At 38.0% G+C, this 24,677-nt stretch overlaps 1 protein-coding gene across 1 annotated transcript; it reads right to left on the minus strand.

Annotated features, from left to right (window-relative positions):
* Nucleotides 1-5,058: 5,058 nt before the first annotated feature.
* On the minus strand, nt 5,059-23,432 carry LOC118809688 (alpha-tectorin-like). Its single transcript, XM_036573212.1, has 13 exons — nt 23,309-23,432; nt 21,065-21,125; nt 19,582-19,596; nt 17,645-17,772; nt 15,789-16,059; nt 15,618-15,716; nt 14,474-14,603; nt 12,352-12,462; nt 11,104-11,288; nt 9,412-9,572; nt 9,012-9,255; nt 6,847-7,009; nt 5,059-5,400 (listed from the first exon to the last, which is right to left on the minus strand). Exons 6-11 carry the CDS (start codon nt 15,657-15,659, stop codon nt 9,150-9,152), a joined length of 735 nt encoding a protein of 244 aa, XP_036429105.1. The 5' UTR covers nt 15,660-15,716; nt 15,789-16,059; nt 17,645-17,772; nt 19,582-19,596; nt 21,065-21,125; nt 23,309-23,432; the 3' UTR covers nt 5,059-5,400; nt 6,847-7,009; nt 9,012-9,149.
* Between the last annotated feature and the right edge of the window lie 1,245 nt (nt 23,433-24,677).

The following is a 24,677-nucleotide window of genomic DNA, read 5'->3' on the forward strand; positions in this document are numbered from 1 at the left end:
AGTGTCGTAATGGCATGGGCATGTGAAAGGCAAACACCTGACGGAGAACAGAAGAATAGCTCGTACGTCACCAGAACTACCAGCTTTTTCTGTTTGCAAGGTTGAATAAGTCTGAATACAGATGAGGAATTCAAATCACGTCCTCTCTGCCCTTTGGCAGTGAGATTCCTAACTTAAGATCACTTTTGATTTAGAATTTGGCCTGCACAGAGTCCTGACCTCAACCCCACTGAACACCTTTGGGATGAACTGCAATGATTTCTCAGCCACACCTTCTTCAGTGTCTGTTCATCAGTGTCTGACCTCTGCTCTTTTAACTGAATGGGCACAAATTCCCAAAGACACTCTCCAAAATCTTGTGGAACGTTTCCCAGAAGAGTGGAGGCTCTAAATCTCTAAATCTCTATTAATGCCCATGTTTTGGAATGGGATGTCCAACAAACTCATATAGGTGTGCTGGTCACGTGTCCACTATACAGTGTAAATAGCAGTATGTCAAACAGTCACATCAGCGAGTCTATTAGAGATTACTTAACAACTCATGGTTTGGGGGTGTTGTTTGATGATTTATGCATGCAGTTTGCACAATACTAACCTGGTAGCTTTAAATTTCTATTGCTTCTTAACTAGCATTAACTTCGTAGCTCCAATGCTAAAACTAAAGTAAACTTAACATATATTGGCTGAACAAATATTCTCAAGGTAAGGGGAAAACTTGAAATAAAGGGAGGGGAAAACTGTGTAATTTTATTTCCGCCAAAGCGTTGCTTTAAACGATTCTGAGAAAAAGCACCTAAGCAATAATTACCTGCATTATCTTTTAGCCAGGAGCACTTAGTGTCAACACTTTTTGACGTGTGGAAACTATGGGTCTTGCTGTGGAATTGAGAAGAGCCGGTTTGCATGTCGAGCCAAGTACTGTGATCCAAGTGCTATGTGCATCCGAAAGAAGTCAGTTCATCTAATAAAAAGAACATAATGCATACATCTTGGAGCAAAAAAGCAGCCCTGCAACATTCCAGCGATTACTGTGCTGTTATGTGAGCAGCCAGATATAACAGTCTGTTTTAATTCAGCACACTGGCATAATAGACAGCACCGTGGCAGCATCTTCAGTTTTCTGTGTTGTACAAAGTCCTTCACCATCACATGAAATACTTGGGGCATTAAGTTGCAGTGTAGTAATCTTGGCCCCTGATTGGTTGTCTGATGTCCGATGTCTGCTTCCTCCTGCAATAAGCCAAATGTGAGCATTCAAAAAACTGCTTTGTGATTTCATGCTCTCTAAAAGCGTTTTCACTGTTGTCCTGAATACTTGAGCATACTCGCTCCTCATTTGCACATTCCTGAATGAGAACATGCCAATCACCTGTTTGAGTGTCACAGCCTATGAAGCGAGCATGATACTAATAAAGGTATTAGCCTGTTGTTAATTGCAACCCCTTAATTCTTAAAAACAGCAAAGGAATGAACCTTTTGTCTAGCAGGTTGTAAAAACAGTCTACGCAGAGGTAACATATGGAATTGAGCAATAGATCCATGGCCCGGAGAAAATACTTGTGAAAACAAACCCCAGACAATCCTTGAAGCCTGACTCGTGTCCAGGCATGTTTTATTGGATCAAGTATTAGTTATACCAAATTTAGTTAGGTTCCAATACTTCGTTTCTTGTATTTTTTTGTTGTTTCGCTCGCACCACCTGCAACCTGCAGCAGTTTTTTTTTCGAGTCTGCCACTTACTGTGATTGGCATACCACCAGAAACACATACAAATCACTTGCGAGTGGTTAAAAATGAAACTGTCACAAGAACATTTTGCTTACCTTCCGCACCATTTCTGCCAACAGTGGCACGACTGGTAAAGCAACATATTTTCATGAGGTTTTAATCTCAGAACAATTCCTAGAAAAGAGAGAAGCAAGTAGGCTGCTGCTCAAATATTAGAGCAATGTGAGCATCTTAAGCATTCATAGTTCAAAGTGAATACCACAAAACAGATGTCAAATTTGCTGGTAGTCAAATCTTCAAGTCAGTCAATCCGATTTGATTACAAACTAATATCAAACACACAATAAAATGGTCAGAAAGTCAAAGACATGGTATGACACCAAAAAAAAAAAAAACGTCAGTCAGGTATGTTACATTAAGTGTTTTTACTGTACACACTTAAAAATATTGTTCTTAAAGGCTTCTTTAGTAAAACAAATGGTTCTATATAGGACCATGAACACTCAAAGAATCCTTTGGATGATTAATGTTCTTTGCATTGTGAAAGCATTCTTGAGATTGATGGAGAACGCTCTTACCAGGAGTGTGGCGCCTCCCAAGAGCCTATTCACATGGCCACTTTGAATGGCCAGGCCTCTCACGCTCCTAAAGCAGTGTGGCCAGTGCCAGGACACCACAGTATATTTCAGTGACGCCAAAAAAGTAGGGTTCCTCAGTAATACCTGGCCATTTCCATCCCTGGTTATCATTATTGAACGATTACATGTAGTCATAGTGTTTGCAACAACTCTCATTAGCTGTGAAAAATCCCAATACCTTTAGGGTTTGATACATATTCAGTAATTCGTTGTTGCCTGAAAGCCTAGATTGGTCCTATGTGGAGCCAAGAAAGCCCAGCCATCAAACAGATTCAACATTGTGTAGTTTCTCAACCCCTTGAATGGCCAGGACCAAGTTTTATTACACACTACTATAACCTAAGAATAGGTCAGCCAGTTTGCATTGTGGTCCACATACTGAATTATAAGCCTTAGTTTGTAATAAACCTGAGATTTTAAGGTGTTAAACCTATTGATAACAAACAATACCTCTACATTTTGATCATTGTGACTCTTAAAGGAGACCCTTTTACTTCAACTATGAATCATTTTAGATGCTATACTGTGTGTTACTGTGCTTTAATGGCTATAATATGCAACCGGTTCCTCCGTCCAAAGTCTGCTTCTGTGGAAAAAGAAGTTTTTTGGATTAAAATGGAAGAAAATAGTAGTACTGGTAGTTTCCTCCCTCTTAGAAGTGTACATTACCCTTTATCATAAGTACACTAGGCCTCATTCACCAGTATCTTCTCAAGCTTTTTTCTTCAATCTGTCCTTGATGAAAGGTCCTAAGAAAAAGTCTACGTCAGTTTCATGATGTGTTCTTAAACCACAGAACTGTTCTCACCTTTGTGCTCTTGAGTGTGTGTAGACTCTGTTCTTACCTAAGAACAAACCCCAATTAAGAAAACATTGAAAATGTAAAAAAATCTTCATGAAAACTTGTTCTTAAGAATGGCTGGTGATTGAGGCCCAATGTTCTATGTTCATCTTTTTACAGTAACACGGTTGGGCAATGTTCTAAGGGCATTAAAATGACAGTGTTGGCACAGGCTGACAATCTGAAAGGTGTGAGAAAATGCAGTCAGTCATATTTATAGTAATATGCAAGGCCTGTTTGCTCACTACAGTGAAAAGTGTTCAGACCACACCTTCGACACTGTCAGAAACACACATACAGTTTTGCAATGTAAATGTGACCTAAATGAGCTTAGTGACCTCACTATTAGACCCCAAAGTGTTGATGTGGACCTTTTTAGTAAGTATCCTATACATGCTTAAGATTGAGAACCTTGAGAGGAGCAAAGGGGAAGCTATTCTCCTTCATCCAACCCTTGACTTTCTTTACTGTTTTTGGGCAAATGGTAATTATCTATCTCTTCTTTTTTACATAACACAAATAGGATCTTTACAATCAGTAGCCCAAATTCATGAAGCGTCTCATTTTCTCAATTCGTCTCATTTCTCTATTATTTACTATGACTTTACTGATAGGAACAGATCCGAGATCAGCACTTCTACTCTGAGAAGTTTAGTGAATATGGGCCAAAGTCAGAACAATACATCATCAGATGGCACTTAAACAAAACATACATGCAAAATATTCACATAATCTCAACAAGTTGAGCTAACAAAGTAAAATAAGGAAGATAGAATGTAATGATATTATACAAAATAACTTACACATTCAGAACCACTCACACACACAAGCATATGCAAGAAGAAAATCCAGTCATTCATCTGTAAGTTTATCTTCATAAAGTTAGTTATTATAATTAAAAGATCTGTTACTCTAAGTTAACAGACGTTTAAGCAATAGAACACGAGAGGGAGTGTGTTATTGCGAAATAACATCACGGCTGTGGCTCATGCCATAGATCACAGCCGTGATGTTATTCGCAATAACACACGACCTCGAGTGTTCGATTGCTTTTATACAACAGTTAAATAAATAAAGTAAGAAATAAATGAATTGGGTCGTGAATGCAGCATTTAATATCTTTTAATGTTAGCAGTTCCTTCCGCCAAATTATAGTTCCTTAACAAGCAGCTTGTTGTCTGCTGTAAGCCTCGCCTTTTGAAGTACCGACTGAGCCATAAAACTGCCACAATATCAAGTTTAGCTCAGTTTTGTCAATTTTTGCCAGATCAGTATTAATGTTGTTTTGTTCTAGCTAGTCTGTAAAGCATCTTACAGCCCATTTAGTTTGGCGAATGGTACTGGGTTCATTTCTGGCTGATTCCAGGTTGTTTAGCTGTTCTTCTGTCACAGCTGCCGACTGAAAAGCTGCTCAGTGGTGATGACAGTTTGGGAATTTAGTGTCGTCTCATCTTCAGAGTCTGACCAAATCGGCTGTCGGTCAAATGTGATTTAAAAAGTATCCATTTTCTGTTTTTGCGCAAAGTAAGAAGTAAAAACGTTCAAATGGCTTGAGCGTTTCCTACAGCTGTCAAAGTCGTTGCTTAGCAATGGCGTCTCAGCGGAGTGATACAGTGTTTATGAAACAAACGTGCTGTTATGGCGAAATAACAACACGGTTAGAATGCTTCTCAACCAATCAGCTTGCGTGGCCGGGACTGTTATATAAAAGGATTTAAATTCTTTTAATCCTTTACTATTTGGTCCATCCCTCTCCACTAGAGGATAACTTCCCCCTATTGAGTCTTTTTTCAAGGTTTCCTCCACAGTAATGATGCGAAGTGGAGTCATTTGAGAGGTAATAAAGTCATTTAATGGTGAATGTTAAAAGATTTTTGACACTTGCAGAATATACAATGCTGAATATAGATTTATTAACAAAATTAAGGCAGGAAAAAAGAATCCAATCATGTAGAGTTCCAACGCTAACAAAACATCCTCAACCTCTTCAGAAGGATCATTGATGGATTATTGATTTTGAAGTAATTGCAAAACTGTGATTACAGAAGGAATAAACATACAGATCGTAGAAGAGCCCTGCATAACAGTTGTGAGCTTAGGGTAAGCACATTATAAGGCCATTGTAATGGCAGTTGTGTCATGGAAGTCCAAAGGTCTCTTTGTTGTTCTTCTTTCACCTTCATCGTCACAGCTCTAAAAAAGGCAAGCAAACAAAGAATTAGTTCTGGATATGTGAGCAATATGTCAGCTTTAGCGATGTTACATCAGGTATTCCTTTGTGAATTCCTTTTGTTTCGCAAAATGTGTCTCACCTAAGCCACGACCATTTGGCACCCTGACTTTTTTTACACAGTTCTCAACCTTCGTTATTGGTGTCATCGATTTGATTTGGCCTGAACTGGACAAGTTTCTAAATGTAGGTGACATCAATGTTCAGCCACTCTTGCATCAAAGAATTGCGCAGTGTGGTCAGATTTTGTGGATGCTTCCCTGGCGTCGAAATTTGGGGATTTTGTGGGCCAGTCCAGATTCGTGAATGCTCCTGAATGTTGCCAATCGGTCAATTTTGCAGCCTTGTGAACGTGAGAACCGTCATCTTGGAATTCAGGGATAGGAATGCTATGTTCTTCGGTAAGATGATGAGCAAAAGGCAAAACCTGGTTGTCCAGCAGCTCAATGTCGACACTGTGGTTCAGCTTGAACCACATCTTGTTTACAGTCCTCATTGAAGGCTTCCTGAGGTCTATAATGAACACGATGCCGAGCATCATTCACATACAGGCAGAAACATCTGACTAGATAACACGTTTCCAGTCATGAACAGTCCAGGTTTTGTGTGTCTTTGGCCACTGTAACCAGGCAACTTTGTAAGCAATGGTCTCTTGCGTGCCACTCTGCTCCAGATGTTAATGGCATGCAGATCCCTGTGGAGAGTTCTTTCAAAAATGGGTGTGAAGAACCTGCTAGAAGCAATTCTCACCTGGAAGCGAAGCAATTTTTATTGACAAGCTGTGAAACACGTCGTCGATCCCTGTCCGTCAGTTTCATCTTTTGGCCAGAGTTCTGATGAGAATTTCCTGTACACTGGGATTTTTGTAACTGCTGGTCGACCTGTAGGACCGTACGTTTCAATACACCTACAGATTAAGTTACTTCCTTCACACTGTGGCCAAATGCAATCACTCCTTTTTGCCAATCATTAACATCTGCTTTGTGACCCATATTCCACACATCAAACAAGACATTCACTGCACTGTACCACCTCTTCTCAATCTATGAATTCCCTCTCACACCCTGCAGGTATTTACGGCATCTGCAGGAGCCTGAAGTTACTACCACTTTAAACAGACAAGATGACCAATTTTTTTGTCCAGGGAGCTTATATACATTTCTATACAATATAAATATACACAAAATATGTGTGTGTCTGCATGCATGTGCTTGTCTGTGTGTGTGTGTGTGTGTGTGTATATATACATATATATATATATATATATATATATATATACACATATACACACACACACATACAACTGTAGCTCTGCTAAAGTGCAAAAAAATTTTTTTACTTGGTCTTCTTGAAGCTCATTCTTTTGCAGAGATGGCCAGTGACTGGATAAGTGGGTGACCTGAACTCACCTGTGCGCAGTCACCTCCCACCAGCAAGCACAGGTGAACCTTGCAGTGCAGGTAGATACTTTCAGACTGGCCAGTGAACGTGAACATCCTGAAGGAGAAGGAGCTGACTGTCGAAATCCCATTCTGCAGCACCTCCACTGTGCTGTCATTAGCGCTGGGACACCTGAAGAGTCAAAGGAGAATTCAAGATTTAACATTTCATGCATTTTAATACATGTAAATTAAGCACTATGGTGTGTAGAAAAATATCAGGACTATCTAAGTAGGCATCACTGGCCAATTGTAAAATAATGATAGACACATTTCTCAGCCTTTCTCTGTCAGGTGTGAAGAAAACTCAAAAAAAAATCCTTAAAAAACCTGCAGTGAGAACAGCGGCAGCAGAAATATGTAACTAAGAAATGGTGGGAAGGTGTTACTGAGGAACATATAATGCCTGACACATGATGTCCGGATCATCTGGAGAGTGGAGCTGTTTTTAAACTTTTTTTTTTACTTTTTCAAACTCTGAGGCCAGACAAAACCCCACAAAGATAGCGGGGTGAGGATAAAATCCATAAGGGAGTGGAGAGGGCTTGCAAGTCCCAAGCCCCACCTCCTGGGCACCGCCTCCGGGCTCGCGGCCATCATCAGGTTCAAGGGAAAGGGCGCGTGCCACAAGCTGATATGGTGTTTTTAAAGTAGGCTTCTTCTTTTTCAGTTTAGTTATTTGAAAATGATGATTCATAATAGTGTCATAAATGGAACAAATGTCCCTTACTTTAATTTAAAGCCCCATATGTCAATAAAAAGTCATTTACTTCATAAAATGTCTTGCGATTGCTGGCATAAGCTGATCAGAAATACTCAAGCATTGCTTTATAAATACATGCTTATGCATGTGTTATGAAGTCTCCATGTAGGTCGCCTTCAAATAAAGTGTTAGCAAACAGCGTGTGTAAAGATAAATAATAGATGATTCGTTGCAATGACTAGCTCTACACTGTTAAAAATGAGAGGTCAGCTCAACTCAGAATGATACGGTAACTGATTACATGGCTTTTCATGAGTTGACTCAACTTGAGGACACAAGAGTTCACACAACTCAAACTTCTTAGTTGAATCAGTAGTTCTCTGAATTTTTTAGTTCTGCATCTCGGTTGTGTAAATAAAAAACTTGTGTTTTATACTCAACTTCCCAATTAGCCAGGACTCTTTCCATCAAACAATCCTGCTGGACATTTTCCCTCTTGAGTACACACTTACGGATGGCTATGGCATCGCTGGGGCTCAAACTCACAACCTCCTGTTGGGGTGACGGCTTAGTCCACTGCCCCACTCAGGAATACATGAAGCAGCTCAGATTTTGTGTCTACAAATGTTTAATACACTGGAGAAAATATTTATTGTTTTAACTTTAGAGCGTGGCATCGTCTCATGTGGTGCAACTGTCTAATAAATCATCCCAACATCAGGAGATTCTGAGTTTGAATCCCAGCAATGCCATAGCCGTCCACATCCGGAAGCCCAAGAGGAAAGTGTGCCAGATGGGACTGTGTGATAGAAGGAGCGCCAGCTAGTGGAGAAAATGAGTAAAAAAATGCAAATTCAGTTTTGTTTATCTAACTCAGATGAGGACCTAGAAACAGTAGCTGGGAGAATTTTTGACTCAAGTTGAGTAAACTCAAGAAAAGCCATGTAATCAGTTACTATATCATTTTAAGTTAAGCTGACCTCTCATTTTTTTACAGTATAGTGTTATTGGCATTATCTCATCTGAAAGGGCAGGTTTTGTTGCTTAAACCTCCTAGACAAGGAAACTTACTGCTTTCACATCCATTTCCCTGTTAACATGCAGACTCTAATCCAATTTAAACTGGCCTACATTCATATTTTCTCTATTCTCAGACATGTATGTTTGCACCGAACATCTTATAAAGCCAGTTTCTTGGGTTTCAGATGCTACCAGGTACCATAAGCTGAAAGTTTCATCGACATAGCAACAGTATCTAAAGGAGGTGGAACTGCAAAAGCATGTGAAAGCATTTACCTTCCTAGCTTGGTAGTAGTGTGATGGGGAAGAAAACTGGGTTAAAATAATAATAATAATCGTAATAATGAATCAAATTAAACAGAACTTCTCCATTCAAAATGTTATTTAATTCAAAGAACTTCAGATTCCTCACTCCTGAACGATAAGAGGCCAGCGATGGCTGTTGTTCATGTCATTGACCGGAGTGGCCCAGCAGCTGTCCAGAACTATAGCGATCTGACGTTCGTCGACTCCATCCACCGCCACAGCCACGAAGATCTGCTGGTTCACGTCAAGTGTGACATTTCCAGAAAAAGGTTCGATGAATGAAGCATTGGGGAAAGGGGAGCATATATATTTCATATGACCCCTCTGTAGACAGCTCCTTGCTGACCACACTGTGGACAAAAACATTCACCAACCCATTAGAGAACGTTTAGAGAGCATGCAAAAACAAAAAAGAATCAAGATATGAAGATAAAAAGATATTCAAAAGAATGAAGATATCTTTGAATGTATAGAAATTGGCGCATTGCCGCTAGAAATATCGCTACCCTTTTTTGGCTTCGATGGCCATGGGCATGGAGATGCTCTGGATGAGTGGATACACACAGGAGAAGGTCATGTTCAGCCATTTTTGACGACTAATCAGACCCGTATCTGCTTTACCAAAAAACTGAACAGCGTTCTCGTAGATGATGTGTGTCTCATTATGCTAGAAACAGAGAGAGTATTATTATTATTCTGTGAAATGAGTTTGTTTCTGTTGTCTTATTTGCATATCAATTTGCAAATGACCCCAACTTGCCCTCATACACAGTGCTGTTGGAAGGTTTGCGAATCCTTTAGCATGTGAATTTTCTGCACACGTTTGACCTACCATGAGTTCAAATCTTCATTTAAGTCATAATAATAGTGTACATATAAGGATCTGCAGACCTCTTTTACACTGGCTAATGTCAGTGCTCATGAGTCCACCATCAGGCAAACACTGAATAAGAATAGCATGAACATATGTAATGATAGCATGGAGAAAGCCACTACTCTCCAGAAAGAACATTGCTGCAAGTGTAAAGTTTCCTATAGACCACCTGGATGAGCCATAAAATGGATAAGGCTAAAAAGACCTGTATGGCTTAAGTCATCATTCCACCAACCTCATTCCAACTGTGAAACATGGTGGCGGCAGAGTCACGGTTGGGGCTGTTTTGCCGCTATTGGACCAGAACAGCTTGCCACCATTTGATGGAGCTATGAATTCTGGATTGTATCAAGTCCAGGCCAAATCCAATAGAAATTTTGGAGAAATCTTACCATAATAACAGACCTGAAGTATTTCTCTAAGGAGGAATGGGCCATGATTCCTCCAAGTGCATGGACAGGGCTGATCAACACTCACAGGAACTGTTTGTTTGACTGGATGTCATTGCTGCTCAAGGTGGTGCACTAGCTCACAGTTTGTCAGAGCAGCCAATGAGCTCAATGTAAATATAATTTTATATTTTTTGCAAATTATAAACAATATCTGTCATTTTTTAAATTTTCACATTTTTGCATTTAAAAGGCTGCAGTACCACCATGGCCCACGGGGGCGCTGTGGCTGACAGGTCGAAAACCACTGTTGTATAGGTTAAAATAAAATGTGTTGGTTGATCTAATTGATCCTTTTCATGATGACTTAACTTAGTATTACTTGTTTGTTGATGTTTATCAGTTCAAAAATTGAGACATCCCCTGAGAGCAGATTGGAATGTTATTATTACTGTGTTTTCATTTCATAACAAAAATAGATGTAATTTATATTCAGATGACTTTCGGTAGTGATTCGGAATAAGCTTTTGAAAAAGAAAGTAACAGAGAGCAACCTCATCAGTGCTTCCAGTTCCAATAAAAAGTTTGTCTAAGACTATAACATAATAATCATTAATAATGTTTTAGGAAATACACAATTTAACGTTATATTTTACTAAATATAATTATAAAAAAATCAGTCTCTGTATCGGCCACTCCTGGTCTGAATTTCAAACATCACCTTAGATATGCCTGGTGTTTAGAGTGAGGGAAAACATTACTGAAGCTAAAAATCCTCAGAATAATTAAAATATGACGGATGGAATTAATAGTGAGGGGCCTCAAATATAGCATCCAGAATATGACCCTTGGGATACATCCAAATACAACGATTGACAAAAACAACAATGAACAATGAGAGTATGAATATATGTGAACATTTTGAGTCTTTGTACCTTCAGAATTGTGCCACAGATGTTGTCATCGTTGTCAAACCCGAACACCACTTGGTCACCTTGGATCTTCCCTTTGCATGTGTGATTGTTCAGGTGGAGGAGCTCTGCAGGATATCCGGCTTCAAAGAGCTGACAGCGCGACAGAGACAGCGAACCAGAGCTGCTTTCACAGATCTCAGTGGCATCTGAGAAAAATCAAACAAACTCAGTCAAACTTTTCTGTTAAAACAACTCCAGGTAGGGGGAGATACTGTTTCTGGCAGAAGTATGTCGAATTTTGGATTTTTATGTCAAAATAACGACTTATTTCCCAAAACATGACTTATTATCTTCAGATTTTAAGTTAAGAGCATCATGATATGCCAAAAATTACTTATCATATAGTTTCTCTTAATAACTTCTTATGTCAAAATAAAGACTTAGAACCTCACAATTATGACTTTTTCATATTTTTTTAATTTGCTTTTCATTAGTATCTCGACATAACGAATTAACATTCTAGGCAGGTAGTCTTTATCAGTTAAAGAGCATTAGCCAGCACCTACCTATATAACAGGATACGTTCACAATATTAAAAATAATAAATCAGTACAGGACTACATTCCAATATCATTAAACACATCCATGTTCTCAGCTGTAAAAAAAAAACAATTAGACAATAATGACAAAGCTGCCTAATCTTTGATAGTTAACACTACTTTACTACTTTGCATCTAAAAACCTAAAATAAGTTCATATAATGTAACCGCAGACGGAAGTGCACAATGGAGATCACAATAAAGAAAATAAATATGCATGTATTTTTTTATATGCCAGATACAGTTAAAATACATTGTTTAATTCCAAAATGTATTAAAACTGAAAGACCTGTCAAAATGAACTATTTAATGATAATTTATTGAGCTAGGAAATATGACTGAATATGAATATGTCTGATTTTGGAGAGAAAAAAATATATATTAGTGATTAATCAACATTAGATTAGAACGTTGATTTAACACTGATTTAAGGTGTACATACGCTCATTTTACAATCAGATTTTACTGTACGCACCTCAAGGATAAGAGCTATGATGTATGAAAATGTGGATATATGACCTGGAAGCATATTGAAATAAATGAATAATAATAATAATAATAATAAATGTCTTAATACTTTTCCCCCCTTTTAGAAAATGCTTATGACTAAACTAGTACAAATAAATACAGAAAGAAAGAAAGAAAGAAAGAAAGAAAGAAAGAAATGTACCGAAAGTCTCAGCGCGGGGCCTTGTATGGTTTCTTGAACAGGCGCAGCCGTAAAATCCAGATCTCTCCACACACACCTCTTTCTTAGTGCAGTGCAGTTTCTCACAGTTGTCTAGTAAGAGAGAAAGAGAGATACACAAACAAGACAATGACACAGTAAGACAGCAATAGGTGCACCAACAATAGGTGCCCTCTGACTCAAACTCACTCTGAGGAAAGGTGAGTGTTTTATACAGAGGTCACCTATTTCCACTACATTTTCACTGACCTACCAAAGCAGTATGAGGCCAAAGTGTACAAGAATTACACCATTCAGTGGTTACACCTGTGGTGATTTCTTTTCTGGCACGTGGATCTTGCCAGTTAATAAAATAAGACCTTTCTCCCTCATAATTAGTCAAAAGCAATGTAGGAAAAACTCTTGATGCCGTAAAATAAAGCAAAAGAGACAAGAGGTCGTGTGTTACAGTGATTTTATCATGAGTGTGTTATTAGACGCAATGTCAAGCAGTGTAAAATCCCCAATACCCACAATAAAATTGCTTTTATAAAACGTTGGACAGCATAAAATATGACAAAATACACCCATTTAAAAAAAATGGTTTATTATTAATAATAATAATCAAGCCAAATAATTATTCTACTGAGAAATTGAGCATAGCATTAGTTCAAAGTCAAACTCAGGCCAATCTCAAATCATGATAGCTCAGCTGATCACCTACGCATACAATTGGCTGAATTTGTCAAGGCACTTATTTAAGCTTTAACCATTCCATTCTCGCACTTCCTCTGCACACCACTTTGCAACTTGCCCCCATCCCTACTCCTCCTTTATGCTGTGTCTGGCTTACTCAATGTCTTGTTCTGTACCCTCTTTCTGCTGCTCTCCCTGCACATGGAAAGGCAGGGAGGTCCCAGGACAGAGCCATGTCACCAGATATGACTAACTGCGAATGAAAACAAATACTTTCTTTGAAAAAATGGTCCTGACTGAAATGTAGTTTCTTTAGAGCATGTTGTTGTCAAGCACCCATGGACTGCTGAAAGCCTGTCATCATATATTGCATTCATTGCATGAACTTGTTAACTTTTTGCCATATAATAAACATATCATGTTGCTCCATTTAAAGCAAAAACCTTTGCTTTATAAGTAGTTTTTGATCCCAAATTACTGGCACAATGACAGTGCTCATTTCTATATAATTTCCAGTCTTCTATCACCACTTTTCCCACACTGGGGTTGATTCCCAAATGGCTCCCTACTTCCAGTGCATAATATCTCAAATTTGATATACAGCCATATGGGCACAATTCCACACTAGACAAACAACAAACTATTTGGGTAGAAGCCAGAATTTTAAAACTTACCTAGCACTATATAAGAAGCCATTTGAGATTCAGCCTGGATTTATATTTACATTCACAGTATTTGGCAGATTCTTATCCAGAGTGACTTACAAGTTGATCATTTTACACAGGTAGGCAAGGTAGTGTTAGGAGTCTTGCCCAAGGACTCTTATTGGTATAGTGTAGGGTGTTTACCCAGGTAGGGAATTGAACCCCAGTCTACAATGTAGAAGGCAGAGGTGTTACCCACTACACTATACCAACCCAGAACAGAGCCGTTATATTATGACAGCCTGTCAGGTACATTTCAAGTAGTAGACATGTCCAGTACTTTGGATAAAGATCCTGGATTAAAATCACTGATCTGGTCAATAATCACCCAAATTACTCCAGCTCAAATACGGCTTATATCACTGCTGGCTGACATAAAATTCACTTCAGGAATTTGAATTTTTGAACATATTTAGGGAAAAAGAAAACAATGTTTTCTATGCAAAAGTTACAGTACATTCTGTATTTTCTATGTTTTTTTTTTCCAACATGTTAAACTAAATAGACAGTGTGCGCTAAAATATGCCAAGTATGTCCTTTGTTGAGTATTTTTACTGAGAAAATCAACAATACATGAAATTAAGTAAGTAGCAACCTCAAATCATGAGGATCCACATCCCAAACTTGGAATGTGGAACTTGGATGAAGCATAAATAGATCTGACTGTTATAATCCAGAAGTGATTGAATTACTGAATGCATCACAAAACAACAAAAATAATTCACCATAAGCTCCACTCTGAACTTTGAAAGCCCAGCGCCCTGTGATTTCGACATTACTTCCTGAAGACAGCTCAGTGATATTTTGTACTGGGACGGCCACAAAATCGTTGTTGTTCTTGGCGCTATAGCCAGCCTAAAAATTCAAGAAAAAATAAATAGATATGTAAATTGATGTATATATTAGGGCTGTCAAACAAGTAACAATAATTAATTGTAAGTAATCATACATTTTTGTAATTTGACCCTAAAGTAAGATTTTTTTTCCAGCGCATTACATTTCGATATGGCTATATCTGTAGGCCAGTGTTCATAAGGCTACATGATACCATATACGCATGTCGTAGCACATGACATAAACACATATAATCATGTGTCAGGGCTTATTCCAATAGGTGTTGTGTGTCATAAAAGGTTGCTTTTGTCAAGGTTTGTCAGGTGACACATTGCAAATGCTACCTTTTATGACAAATGATGCCTAATTGAGCTTTTATAATTGTTTATGGAGGTGTAGGTCAGTTGTCATGTAGCCTTATGAACAATGGCCTACTGTAAAGTGTTATCTGAATCTGAAAGTTGAATCTGTTAGTAGTGCAGGCTGAAGTAGTGCATTCATAGAAGTACAGGCTGAAGCCCAGCTGCAGAGCGCTAATGCTAATGCAGTCTGCCTTAATGGTTTGAATGGTCAAACGCACCAGGAAAGTGCATTAACAGTGCTAAAAAAATTGCGGTTGGAAGAATTTATTGAATAATTTCTGACTGTAAGAGCCCTCAGTTCAGAACATAAGTGTCAAAACCTGGTCAAAAACGAGGAAAAAAACATCTCTATAATAATGCTAATTTCTGATAGCACCTTTATGGGATTCTGGTAGTATGTTAGCGCTCAGCTATTGGCGATTCACATAAGCATTTTTTGGCCATTCTAGATTAAACACAGACATTTGGTCCTTTTAAAAGACGTTCCATTTTTAGCACTATTATTTGACTATAATATAAGATTATATATATAATCTTGACATATTACAATAAACGTATATGAACAAGCACACATATAGAGCAGTCCCGCAAATTAATGAATAGCTTAAATAAAGTAGAACGATCACTAAATCATCTATATGATCTATCATGTATATGAACATGCTCATCTCACCAGCCAGACTTGATCAGTAGGTGGAATCTCTCCATAGTTCATCAAGATATAAGACTTGTCATTATCATCAGAGATCAAGACTACTTGAAAACTTGCCTCCTTTGAGAGAAGAAAGATGTTAAAATTTGTCCGCATACAGGCAGAGATCAAATTCTTAGGAGAGGCACTTACCCCTGCATCATGTCCAAAATGCACACTGTTCCCAGGTGCCCACAAAGACCCAGGAAGCAGAGGAGTTCACCCCAGGGAACATGTTGTTGATTTCAACTGTAGCTAGTTGGAGAAGAAGACCGCTTGTGGCTTGACTGTAGGAGATATTTCCTCCATTATTAGCCTCAATGTTGGTCCACAGTGGAGTGATGATGTCTTTGGCAATATGTGGATTAGGGTTAGCATCCTTAAGAAGTGGCTGAAAGAAGGCCAGGAAGCCATCCCTGGCAAGCTGAAAGAGAAATAATTTCATTGTATTTAAGTGGGTCTGAAGAAGAAGTTTTCCTAAAGGTTGGCAAAATTTTATTTAATAGTTCAGAAATTGCTGCAGTGAATCTTTATGAGTGAGTCTTTTTCTTTGACTGAATTCTTTACCACCAATTCAGTGATACTTAAAACAGCATGAAACAAATGTATAATCATGCTCTTATTGACTTAAGTTGGGATGCTGATGTAAATAAAAACAGAATGCAATGATTTGCAAATCTCAAAGACCCATTATTTATTCACAATAGAACATGGAACATATCAGATGTTGAAAGTGAGACATTTTACCATTTCATGAAAAATATGAACTCATTTAGAACTTTATGGCAGCAATGGTCTAACTTTCAGTGCTGCGCACAGGAGCGGGCAGGGAATCAGCCCATTGCAGGTGGGAGCGGGACAAGCACACATATAGAGAAGTCCCACAAATTGATGAATAGCCTAAATAAAGTAGAACGATCACTGAATCATATATATATGAACAATATAAAATGACAACAGTAAAATTATTAAAATGAATTAAGTCATTCTAAAGAGTTGTGAAGCAGCTGATCATGTGAACAACACATATTCTTGTAGCTTTCAGAGATGGCAGGGCCTTCAGTTCAACGGACACAGCTGCCCAGCAAAACACCAAAAATAACCGCTCTGTGGTTTAATTTCCTGCTTTGTGTTCACTGGGAATAAATGGCGTTTGGTGAAGTTACTCACAGTGAGCCTGATGAGCATGACTGACGTGTTATTTCAGCAGAGGATAATGTATTTGTGAATAGACTGTGTCAGACATTGGATCTTAGTTCACCTTGACAGAATTGCGGGTGGGGGCAGGACAAAATGTTTCGGTTGCGGGCGGAGCGGGACAAATGACTCGAGGTGGAACAGGATGAAATGTTCCAGGAGCGGGACTGAAAACAGTCCTGCGCAAATCTGAAGCTTGACTTATGCGCCGGTGGTGCAACAAAATTAAGTAAAAGGATCATTTGAAACTAACTAGTGTTTACTGAGGACTTAGTAAAGACTTTACACACAAAATTGGTCCAACTTATGCAAAACTGGTGCATCTTGTTCTTGAAATGGGACACAGATTGGCTTTTTGTGAATCTTATAGCTTCAATTCCAATTTGGGCCTTTTCCCTTTGTGGCATATATCCAATACGCAGAAGTGTGACCTCTGTCTAAACAGCCAGATCAAAAGTCAGACGTCCTGCATCATCAAAACGGAGCTTCCTTTCTCTGCTTAATCAGCTTTCACAGAAATGCACTAATTTTCATTCTTTTCTGTAAACGCTGTTCAATGTGGTCATTTCAGTCTCTGCTGCTTCTCTACAGTTCAAAGTAACAGTTCTCACAGCTCATTCTGATGTTGCGTGAATGTGAATGGTAAAAGTAGAGGGCAGCAGTGAGGCTTGTAATACGAACACAGCTTTAGTCATCCTGGTCAACCTTTCGAAATCTGTAAGTGTGTAAAAACAGCTCACACCTGAGGAAAAATGGGGGTATCATAACACATACATGCATATTTTTATATTCCATTCAGTTCTTCTACTTACGTATAACTTAGAGTTATGTTTTCCAAAGTAGAGGAATGGCCGGTCAAGCTGGACCTCTACAGAGTCCCCATTGTTCACGGTAAGTTCAACAGCTTCAGGTGAAATGGGAAAGAACATCTCAAAATTGCCTGGAAGGAGTTTGTTAACATTATGTCAGTTTTATTTATTCTTTTCATTAGTAACAGTAAAATTCTCTGTTTAGTGTCTCTTTCATAAATATTAGGACAGTGATGTCAAAATTCCTACTGTGTAGTAAAGCTCATTGGATTAAACGTGTAGAGACGAATGAGGCAAATGAAATTATGCAGTTGAAGACCTTTAGAACTGAAAAACAGCAAAAAAAAATATCAAAACTGGATGAGTTTCTGTCTTCAGTCCCCATTTAAGTGTTGTTAAATGGAAAGGTGATTGTAAACATTTTGGCCTAAAATCTGCATTGAGAGTATGTTTACAAAACAAAAAACCAACCAACACAACAAAGTTCATAAGATAAAACATCAAACACCATGTGAATTTACTAATTACTTTTTTTGTTTTCTTTTTTAGCATTTCACATACTTTTTTGGAAACTGAGGTTTGTGTGTAAATGGTTAATATACACAGCAATATTTATTATAACCAGATATGTGGAGAAAAAACTTAGTAGGCAACCTACTATTCAGAAAACACTTCAACAGCAGAACTACACTATATAGCCAAAAGTATGTGGACACCTGGCTATCATACAGATGTGAGCTTGTTGGACATTTCATTCCAAATCCTTAGGCATTAAAAATGGAGCTGCCTATCTTTGCGGCTACAACAGCCTCCGCTCTTCTGGGAATGCTCCAAGATTTTGGAATTTGTCTGTGGGAATTTGTGCCCAGTCAAGGCAAGGCAAGCTTATTTATATAGCACCTTCCATACACTGCTGTTATTTCAAGTCATTTAAAAGTAAATGAGAATAGAAGAACATAACATAAAGGAATATAAAAACAGAAGAATAGAACTAAAAAACATTATAAAAAAACATGATTAAAACAATAGATCAGAAATTAAATTAGGATAATAAAGTGCTGTTACAGGTGAGAGGGGCTAGAACAGCTAACAGTGTTTAAAATGAGCTGAAAGCTGCTCAAACAGGACCATTTTGAGCCTGGATTTAAGTGTCCAGTGTCAGGGCTCTTCTAATGCCCTCTGTCAACTGGTTTCATTTAAGACCAGCATAGTAGCTACACGCTGCTTCTCCATGTTTAGTCTTTACCTTCGGCAGGACTAACTGACTAGTTTCTAATAATCTGGGAGTACTACTCGGCTCATATCGCTGCAGCAGATCAGAAAAAACATGCTGTCCCTGCACCATTAAACAGTTTGTAGACCAGAAGTAGTATCTTAAAGACTATTCTGCAATTACTATTCTGGTAGCCAGTGTAAGGATTTAAGGATGGGTTCATGTGTCCACTGTGTTCACTGAGAGATCTGAGTATCATCTGCATAGCTGTGGTAAGATATCCCATAGTCTTGCAGTATTTGGCCAAGAGGCAGCATGTATAAATTAAATAAGAGCAGCCCCAGAATTGAACCCTGGGGGACACCACAGGTCACTGGCACTCTCTCAGAAACATTATTTTCTATTTCCACAAAGTAATTCTTTCCTTCCTTCCAGGTATGAAGTGAACTATTTTAGACAGTTCCTAAAACCCCAACCCAGTTCTCAAGTATATCTATGAGAATTTTATGGTCAATGGTATCAAAGGCAGCGCTAAGATTAAGCAGTAGCAGAACAGATGTTTTTCCAGAGTCTGTACTTAAACGAATGTTTAAGTACCAAATTAAATTACAGACATTTCAGTACTATGATTCGGCAGAAAACCATAACAGTTTAGATTCAAATAATACAAGAATTGGGGGCAAGAAATGACTAAATGACAAATAATATGTATTTGCAGTTAACTCACCACTGCTTTGTCCACCTATATTTATAGAGAAAGGGAAGGGGGGAGAGAGGGGGAGAGAGAGAGAGAGAGAGAGAGAGAGAGAGAGAGAAAGAGAAAGGGGGGGAGAGAGAGAAAGAGAGAGAGAGAGGGGAGAAAGAAAGAGAGAGAAAAAAGAGAGAGAGGGGGAGAGAGAGAGAGAGAGAGAGAGAGAGAGAGAGAGAGAGAGAGAGAGAGAGAGAGAGAGAGAGAGAAAGAGAGAAAATGAAAAAAAGGAACCATAAATTACAAATTGACATCAACCTTTTTCATAAAAATATCTGTGGACATTTCAACACTCATTCCAGATTTTACAGGTAATAAGTAATATATTTATAAGTACATTAGAAAGTTCTGTCTGCTTTGTAATTGGGGTCCAAATTAATGATTAATGATTATTCATCTTTAACAGCTTAAAATAATCCTTTCATAATGATAAACTTAGCATGAAGTAAAATCGTATTAATCAAAAAGTAGAAATTTAAAACAAAATGTAGATATTTATTAAGATGTTTTTCATAATGATTGTGGATTATTCATAGGTAACTAACAATGCTTAATATTTCAAATTTTGTTTAGTGTCCCATAAAAAATAATTAATTATTTAACTCAATTATGAAAAACACTAATGATTATTTATTACTCAGGCCAAAAAGCTCAAGATCGCTCAGATACTTGGAGTAATCCAGACACAAATATTAAATACTCAACTAGTCCTTGCATACAAAATGAAATAAACACGAAATTGTTGCAGTTTTCAGGTCCATTTCTGTTTTCAGTTTTTTATTGTCGCATGAAATGTTTTTGTTTAGCGCATGATTTTTTTTCCGCTCTTGCGATACAACTCCATTTGCTTGAAGAAATCTCAGTTTAAATGGAATTCAAACTGATTTAAATCTTACCCCAAAACTGCTACAACACACAACAGAATATCACTGTTATTGGAAGAAAATCTTTGTTTTTGATGTTTTTCAGTTTGTGACATAATTTGAAAATATCTGTGGTCCTTTATATTGTATGTAAATCTCATGAAGAATAGACCAAAAGAAATGACCCAAAATTACTTGGAAAAACGTCTGGTTCCATTGACTTACATTAAAACTAAAGTGTGTTTTTTCTTTCTCCTGAAAAGTTACCATTTTGGAGATACAAGGTTTTTTCCCTACAACAGCGATATTGTGCATTACTAAGGCTAATTTTGTTTATTTTTATTAGGCAAAAAATAAACATATGTCCAGTGTCACTCAAAGTGGACATGAATACAAAGTTTCAGTTTTGTTTACTCTCACTTTACAGACCTTTACTTTATAATGATCACATGATTTTTATTTATTATGCGTAATTGTCAGTGTTCGTGGGGCCTCCGAGGACTTCTGTGCTCAGGAACCTTGCAAGACCATGATTTGCCCCCTGAGGCTGATGACCTTTAACCTCCCTTTCTGCTGTAATGTTCAGTGTAGAGACTTACTCATACTGAGCAGGACGGTCAAGCACAGTGGAAAGCAGATACCCCATCCTGAGAAACAGCTCTGCAGAAAACAGGACTTTTATCAGTGAAATTTTCAAACGTTACATACATTAATTTTAACACTGGCCACTGGCTTTTAGTTACAAGACATTCTTAAAATGAAGACAGCATAGCTTTACATGAAGAATATGTGTATACATACAAAAAGCTATGGAACATTTTCTAATTTATGTTTTTTTTTTTTCCAATATGTGTTAAACTCAGTAAAGCAGAAATGATGCACCGGCATTTACAGAAAAATGCCATATTTACAGTCTGCTCTCTGTAGAGGATGAGAAACTCATTTTCACTTAGAAAATCAACAAGACGTGTTATTTGATCAGGGGAGCATGTTGGTAAAACAACAAAGTGACTTACAGTCAAACAACATATTTGAGGTCATCTAATTAATATTTGAGGTCATATAATCTATCAGGTCATATAATTAATCTATTAGGTCATACATTTAATCTTTGTGGTCATATAATTAATATTTCAGGTCATATAATTCATATCTTCTTTAGTATTATTGACCTAAATTCAGTATCTTGTGTTCCTGTTGAAGAGCTCGGGTGGTAGTACATGAATATGTCAGGATCCTTGGCCGTTCATAAAAAATAATTACAACATAATTAATGTCGGCTTTTTTATTTTTGTTTGATTTTTGTAGCTAAAAATTGTTGAAATGTTGGAATCTGAGCCGACACAAATCTGGTTTTGTCAAAAGTTCCAAATGTTTCTTATTAACAACATATAATTGAAAAATATTATAAGCTTTTCATCAACATGGTCATGATTGCAGGCAGTCATATGCACTCAATCATCTGAGAAAAGCCTGATGGTCATTAGTTTCTTGTCTTTAGGCTTTTTGCAGTGACTGAAAAACCTTCAAAGGCAGATTCATCTCGTGATGATGAATGAGGTAAACTGAAGCACACACGGGTCCTTCCTTAGCAAAGTTCCCCAAAAACAGGTCTAAAATTAGCTTTAAACCTTTTTTGCCTTTAAAGTTATGCAAATTTTGCTGTCCATCCCACCACTTTTTTCTTTTCTACATCATTTTGACAGCTGTTCTTTAAATTGTGTGAAAATTTCACAATGAATGCACCAAAAGAAATGCTCCGAAATGACTTAGAATAAAAGCTATTTACATTAACATGCATTAAAAGTTAAGAACGATATGTATGCTTTTTTGGACAGTAATGAAATAATATGCCAATCAAATGTGGTAATGTGAGCAGATGGAAAAAAATACTAGTATTTTGGTCATTTGGCAGACTGTAGTCAGTAACAAGCTTTCTAGAGCCACTTACAAAAAGGCTGATATGACGTACCTGGAGATACTGTAACCTAAGATATAAGCGCCATACCATAGAACCCATGCGTCAAACACAAGGCCCGCAGGCCAAGTCAGGTCCAAGACACGGTCCCTGTTCGGCCTGTGAAATGATTTTAATTTTCTGATCTTATAAGTTCATTTCACCCTGAGATGCACTACAGTCCCCAGCATGCATTGCAACATAGTATGTGTTCTGACCCCCTTCCTCCAGCAACAATCTATCGGCCAGTGTTTACACAAAAAGAAAAGATGCCTGGTGTCTAGTTCAAGCAAATATGCAGTTTAAAAAAAAATACCTAAAACAATAAATTTTTATTTAGAATTATTTTTGAATAAGTATTCAATGCCTGGTGGCCGCTCAGGTCTTGGCACAATGTTACATAAAAATGAAATAAAAACACAGCTGACCCACAAATTTGCTGAGATTTTTTAATATGACCCTTTCAGTGGTTGAGTTTGACACGTCTGCCATAGAACGTTATATTCTAAGTCATTTTGGGCCATTTTGATTGGTCCACAGGTCATGAATGCTCAAATAAAGCAAAGGGCAGCTGGTGAACATGAAAGAATCAAAGTTAAGCAGCCAAGAAGCCAATTAACAACAGAAATCTAATCCTATAGGACTTCTATTCTATTCTACACAAGAAAAGTCCCACAAAGACGAAGCTGCTTCACAGTTTAACCAGCATGTCTTGTAAAGCATTGGTAAGTTTTCACAATCGTCATCTACTGTATTGCTCCTTTCAGTTCAGAAGGAAAGCAATCTTTGCTGGACCGGTCTGGTAAAGGACTTTTAACATATAATCTAAAACGTCTAAAATCTAAAACAAAAGAAAAAGTCTGTTTTAAAGGAAGAAATGTCTTACCAGGTTGTAAGCGCCACTAGTGCTGTGTCTGACACAGCTCCTGACGAGACGAATGAGTCTAAATATACACCATGACAGAAAACATAGCTGAAATCCACGGCTACAATCAAGATGAACCTGTCGTACCAGGGACAGAAATGCTTTCTCTTTTGGTAAAACATACAGTAGGCGTCTCACTCCACCCCCCTCGGTGAGTTCAGAGTCAGTGGATGCCTCATCAGTATGAAGTATTACCTGTTTCATTCCTATTAACAACTCTGGGCCCAATGACAGCTGGGATAGGCTCCAGCACCCCACCGCGACCCAGAAGGATAAGTGGTTTAGATGATGTGTGTGTGTGTGTGTGTGTAATCACAATTACAGTTTTACCTGCACTCAAAATAATGCTGGGTTAAAAACAACCCAATCTGGGTCACATCAATAACCCAGTGCTGGGTCAGTCTACAGCAGAACACATGCTGGGTTAATCTGACCCATCATCGCTGAGTTTCATGAAGAACCCAAAAGGCTGGGTCATTAGAGTTACTCTAAAATGTGGTTACTTTGACCTAGCGCTGGGTTCAGTTAACCCTCTTACTGGGTCACTGTCTGAGATTTTTTGTTTGCTTGTTCTTAAATAAAAGCATCAAAAATACTGCTCACTGTTAAAATCGCATCCTTATTAATATTTAAGATTCTCGATTTGCTGTTGATATTCAGGCATGTTTGTTCCAAACTGTAGAATGAAAAAATGACAACATTTAGATAAAATATACATGAAAAACACTTCAGCAAACAACCCAAAACACCTTATTATGGACAAAAAGGGGTATTGGGACTCCTAATTACTGAATTCAGGTGTTTCAGCCACACCCATTGCTAACAGGAGAATAAAAATCAAGCACATAGCCTTGTAGTCTCGTTAGACAAACACTGGCAGTAGAATGGGTCGTACTGGACAGCTCAGTGACTTTAAACATAGCTCTGTCATAGGGTACCACCTTTACCACAAGTCAGTTTGTGAAATTTCTGTCCTGCTAGATCTGCCCCTGTCAACTGTAAGTGCTATCTAAGCTGTTGTAGCTGCAAAGCCGGGACCTGCTTTGTTGGAGAGAGGATGGATAGTTGCTCCAGAGATCGCCGATAATTAATCACTTTCCTCTTAAATAGACGCAAAGTGAATGTGCCGGTTGGGGGGATGGGGGTGTTGGGGTCTGTGGTGGGCGAAGGGGGTTGGAAAAAGGTGGACAGTTGTTCTGAGAATTGCCAAAAGCAAAATAATTCTCCTCTTAAAAGATGCAAACTCCCGCCCCACAGCAAGGTGGAAGCCAATGACGTGGTAGAAATTTTGGGAGTGTCTATTCAACATAAATGATGAACTAACCTAACT

Source organism: Colossoma macropomum, unplaced genomic scaffold (genome assembly GCF_904425465.1).
Source record: "Colossoma macropomum unplaced genomic scaffold, Colossoma_macropomum, whole genome shotgun sequence".
Classification (NCBI taxonomy): Eukaryota; Metazoa; Chordata; class Actinopteri; order Characiformes; family Serrasalmidae; genus Colossoma; species Colossoma macropomum.

Coding starts and splice junctions, on each gene's coding strand:
- LOC118809688 (XM_036573212.1), bottom strand. CDS start 15,659: ATGAACTATGGAGAGATTCCACCTACTGATCAAGTCTGGCTG. Junction 14,604..15,617: donor CTACTGATCAAGTCTGGCTG/GTGAGATGAGCA, acceptor TTGAATTTTTAG/GCTGGCTATAGCGCCAAGAA. Junction 12,463..14,473: donor AGTTCAGAGTGGAGCTTATG/GTGAATTATTTT, acceptor CTCTCTTACTAG/ACAACTGTGAGAAACTGCAC.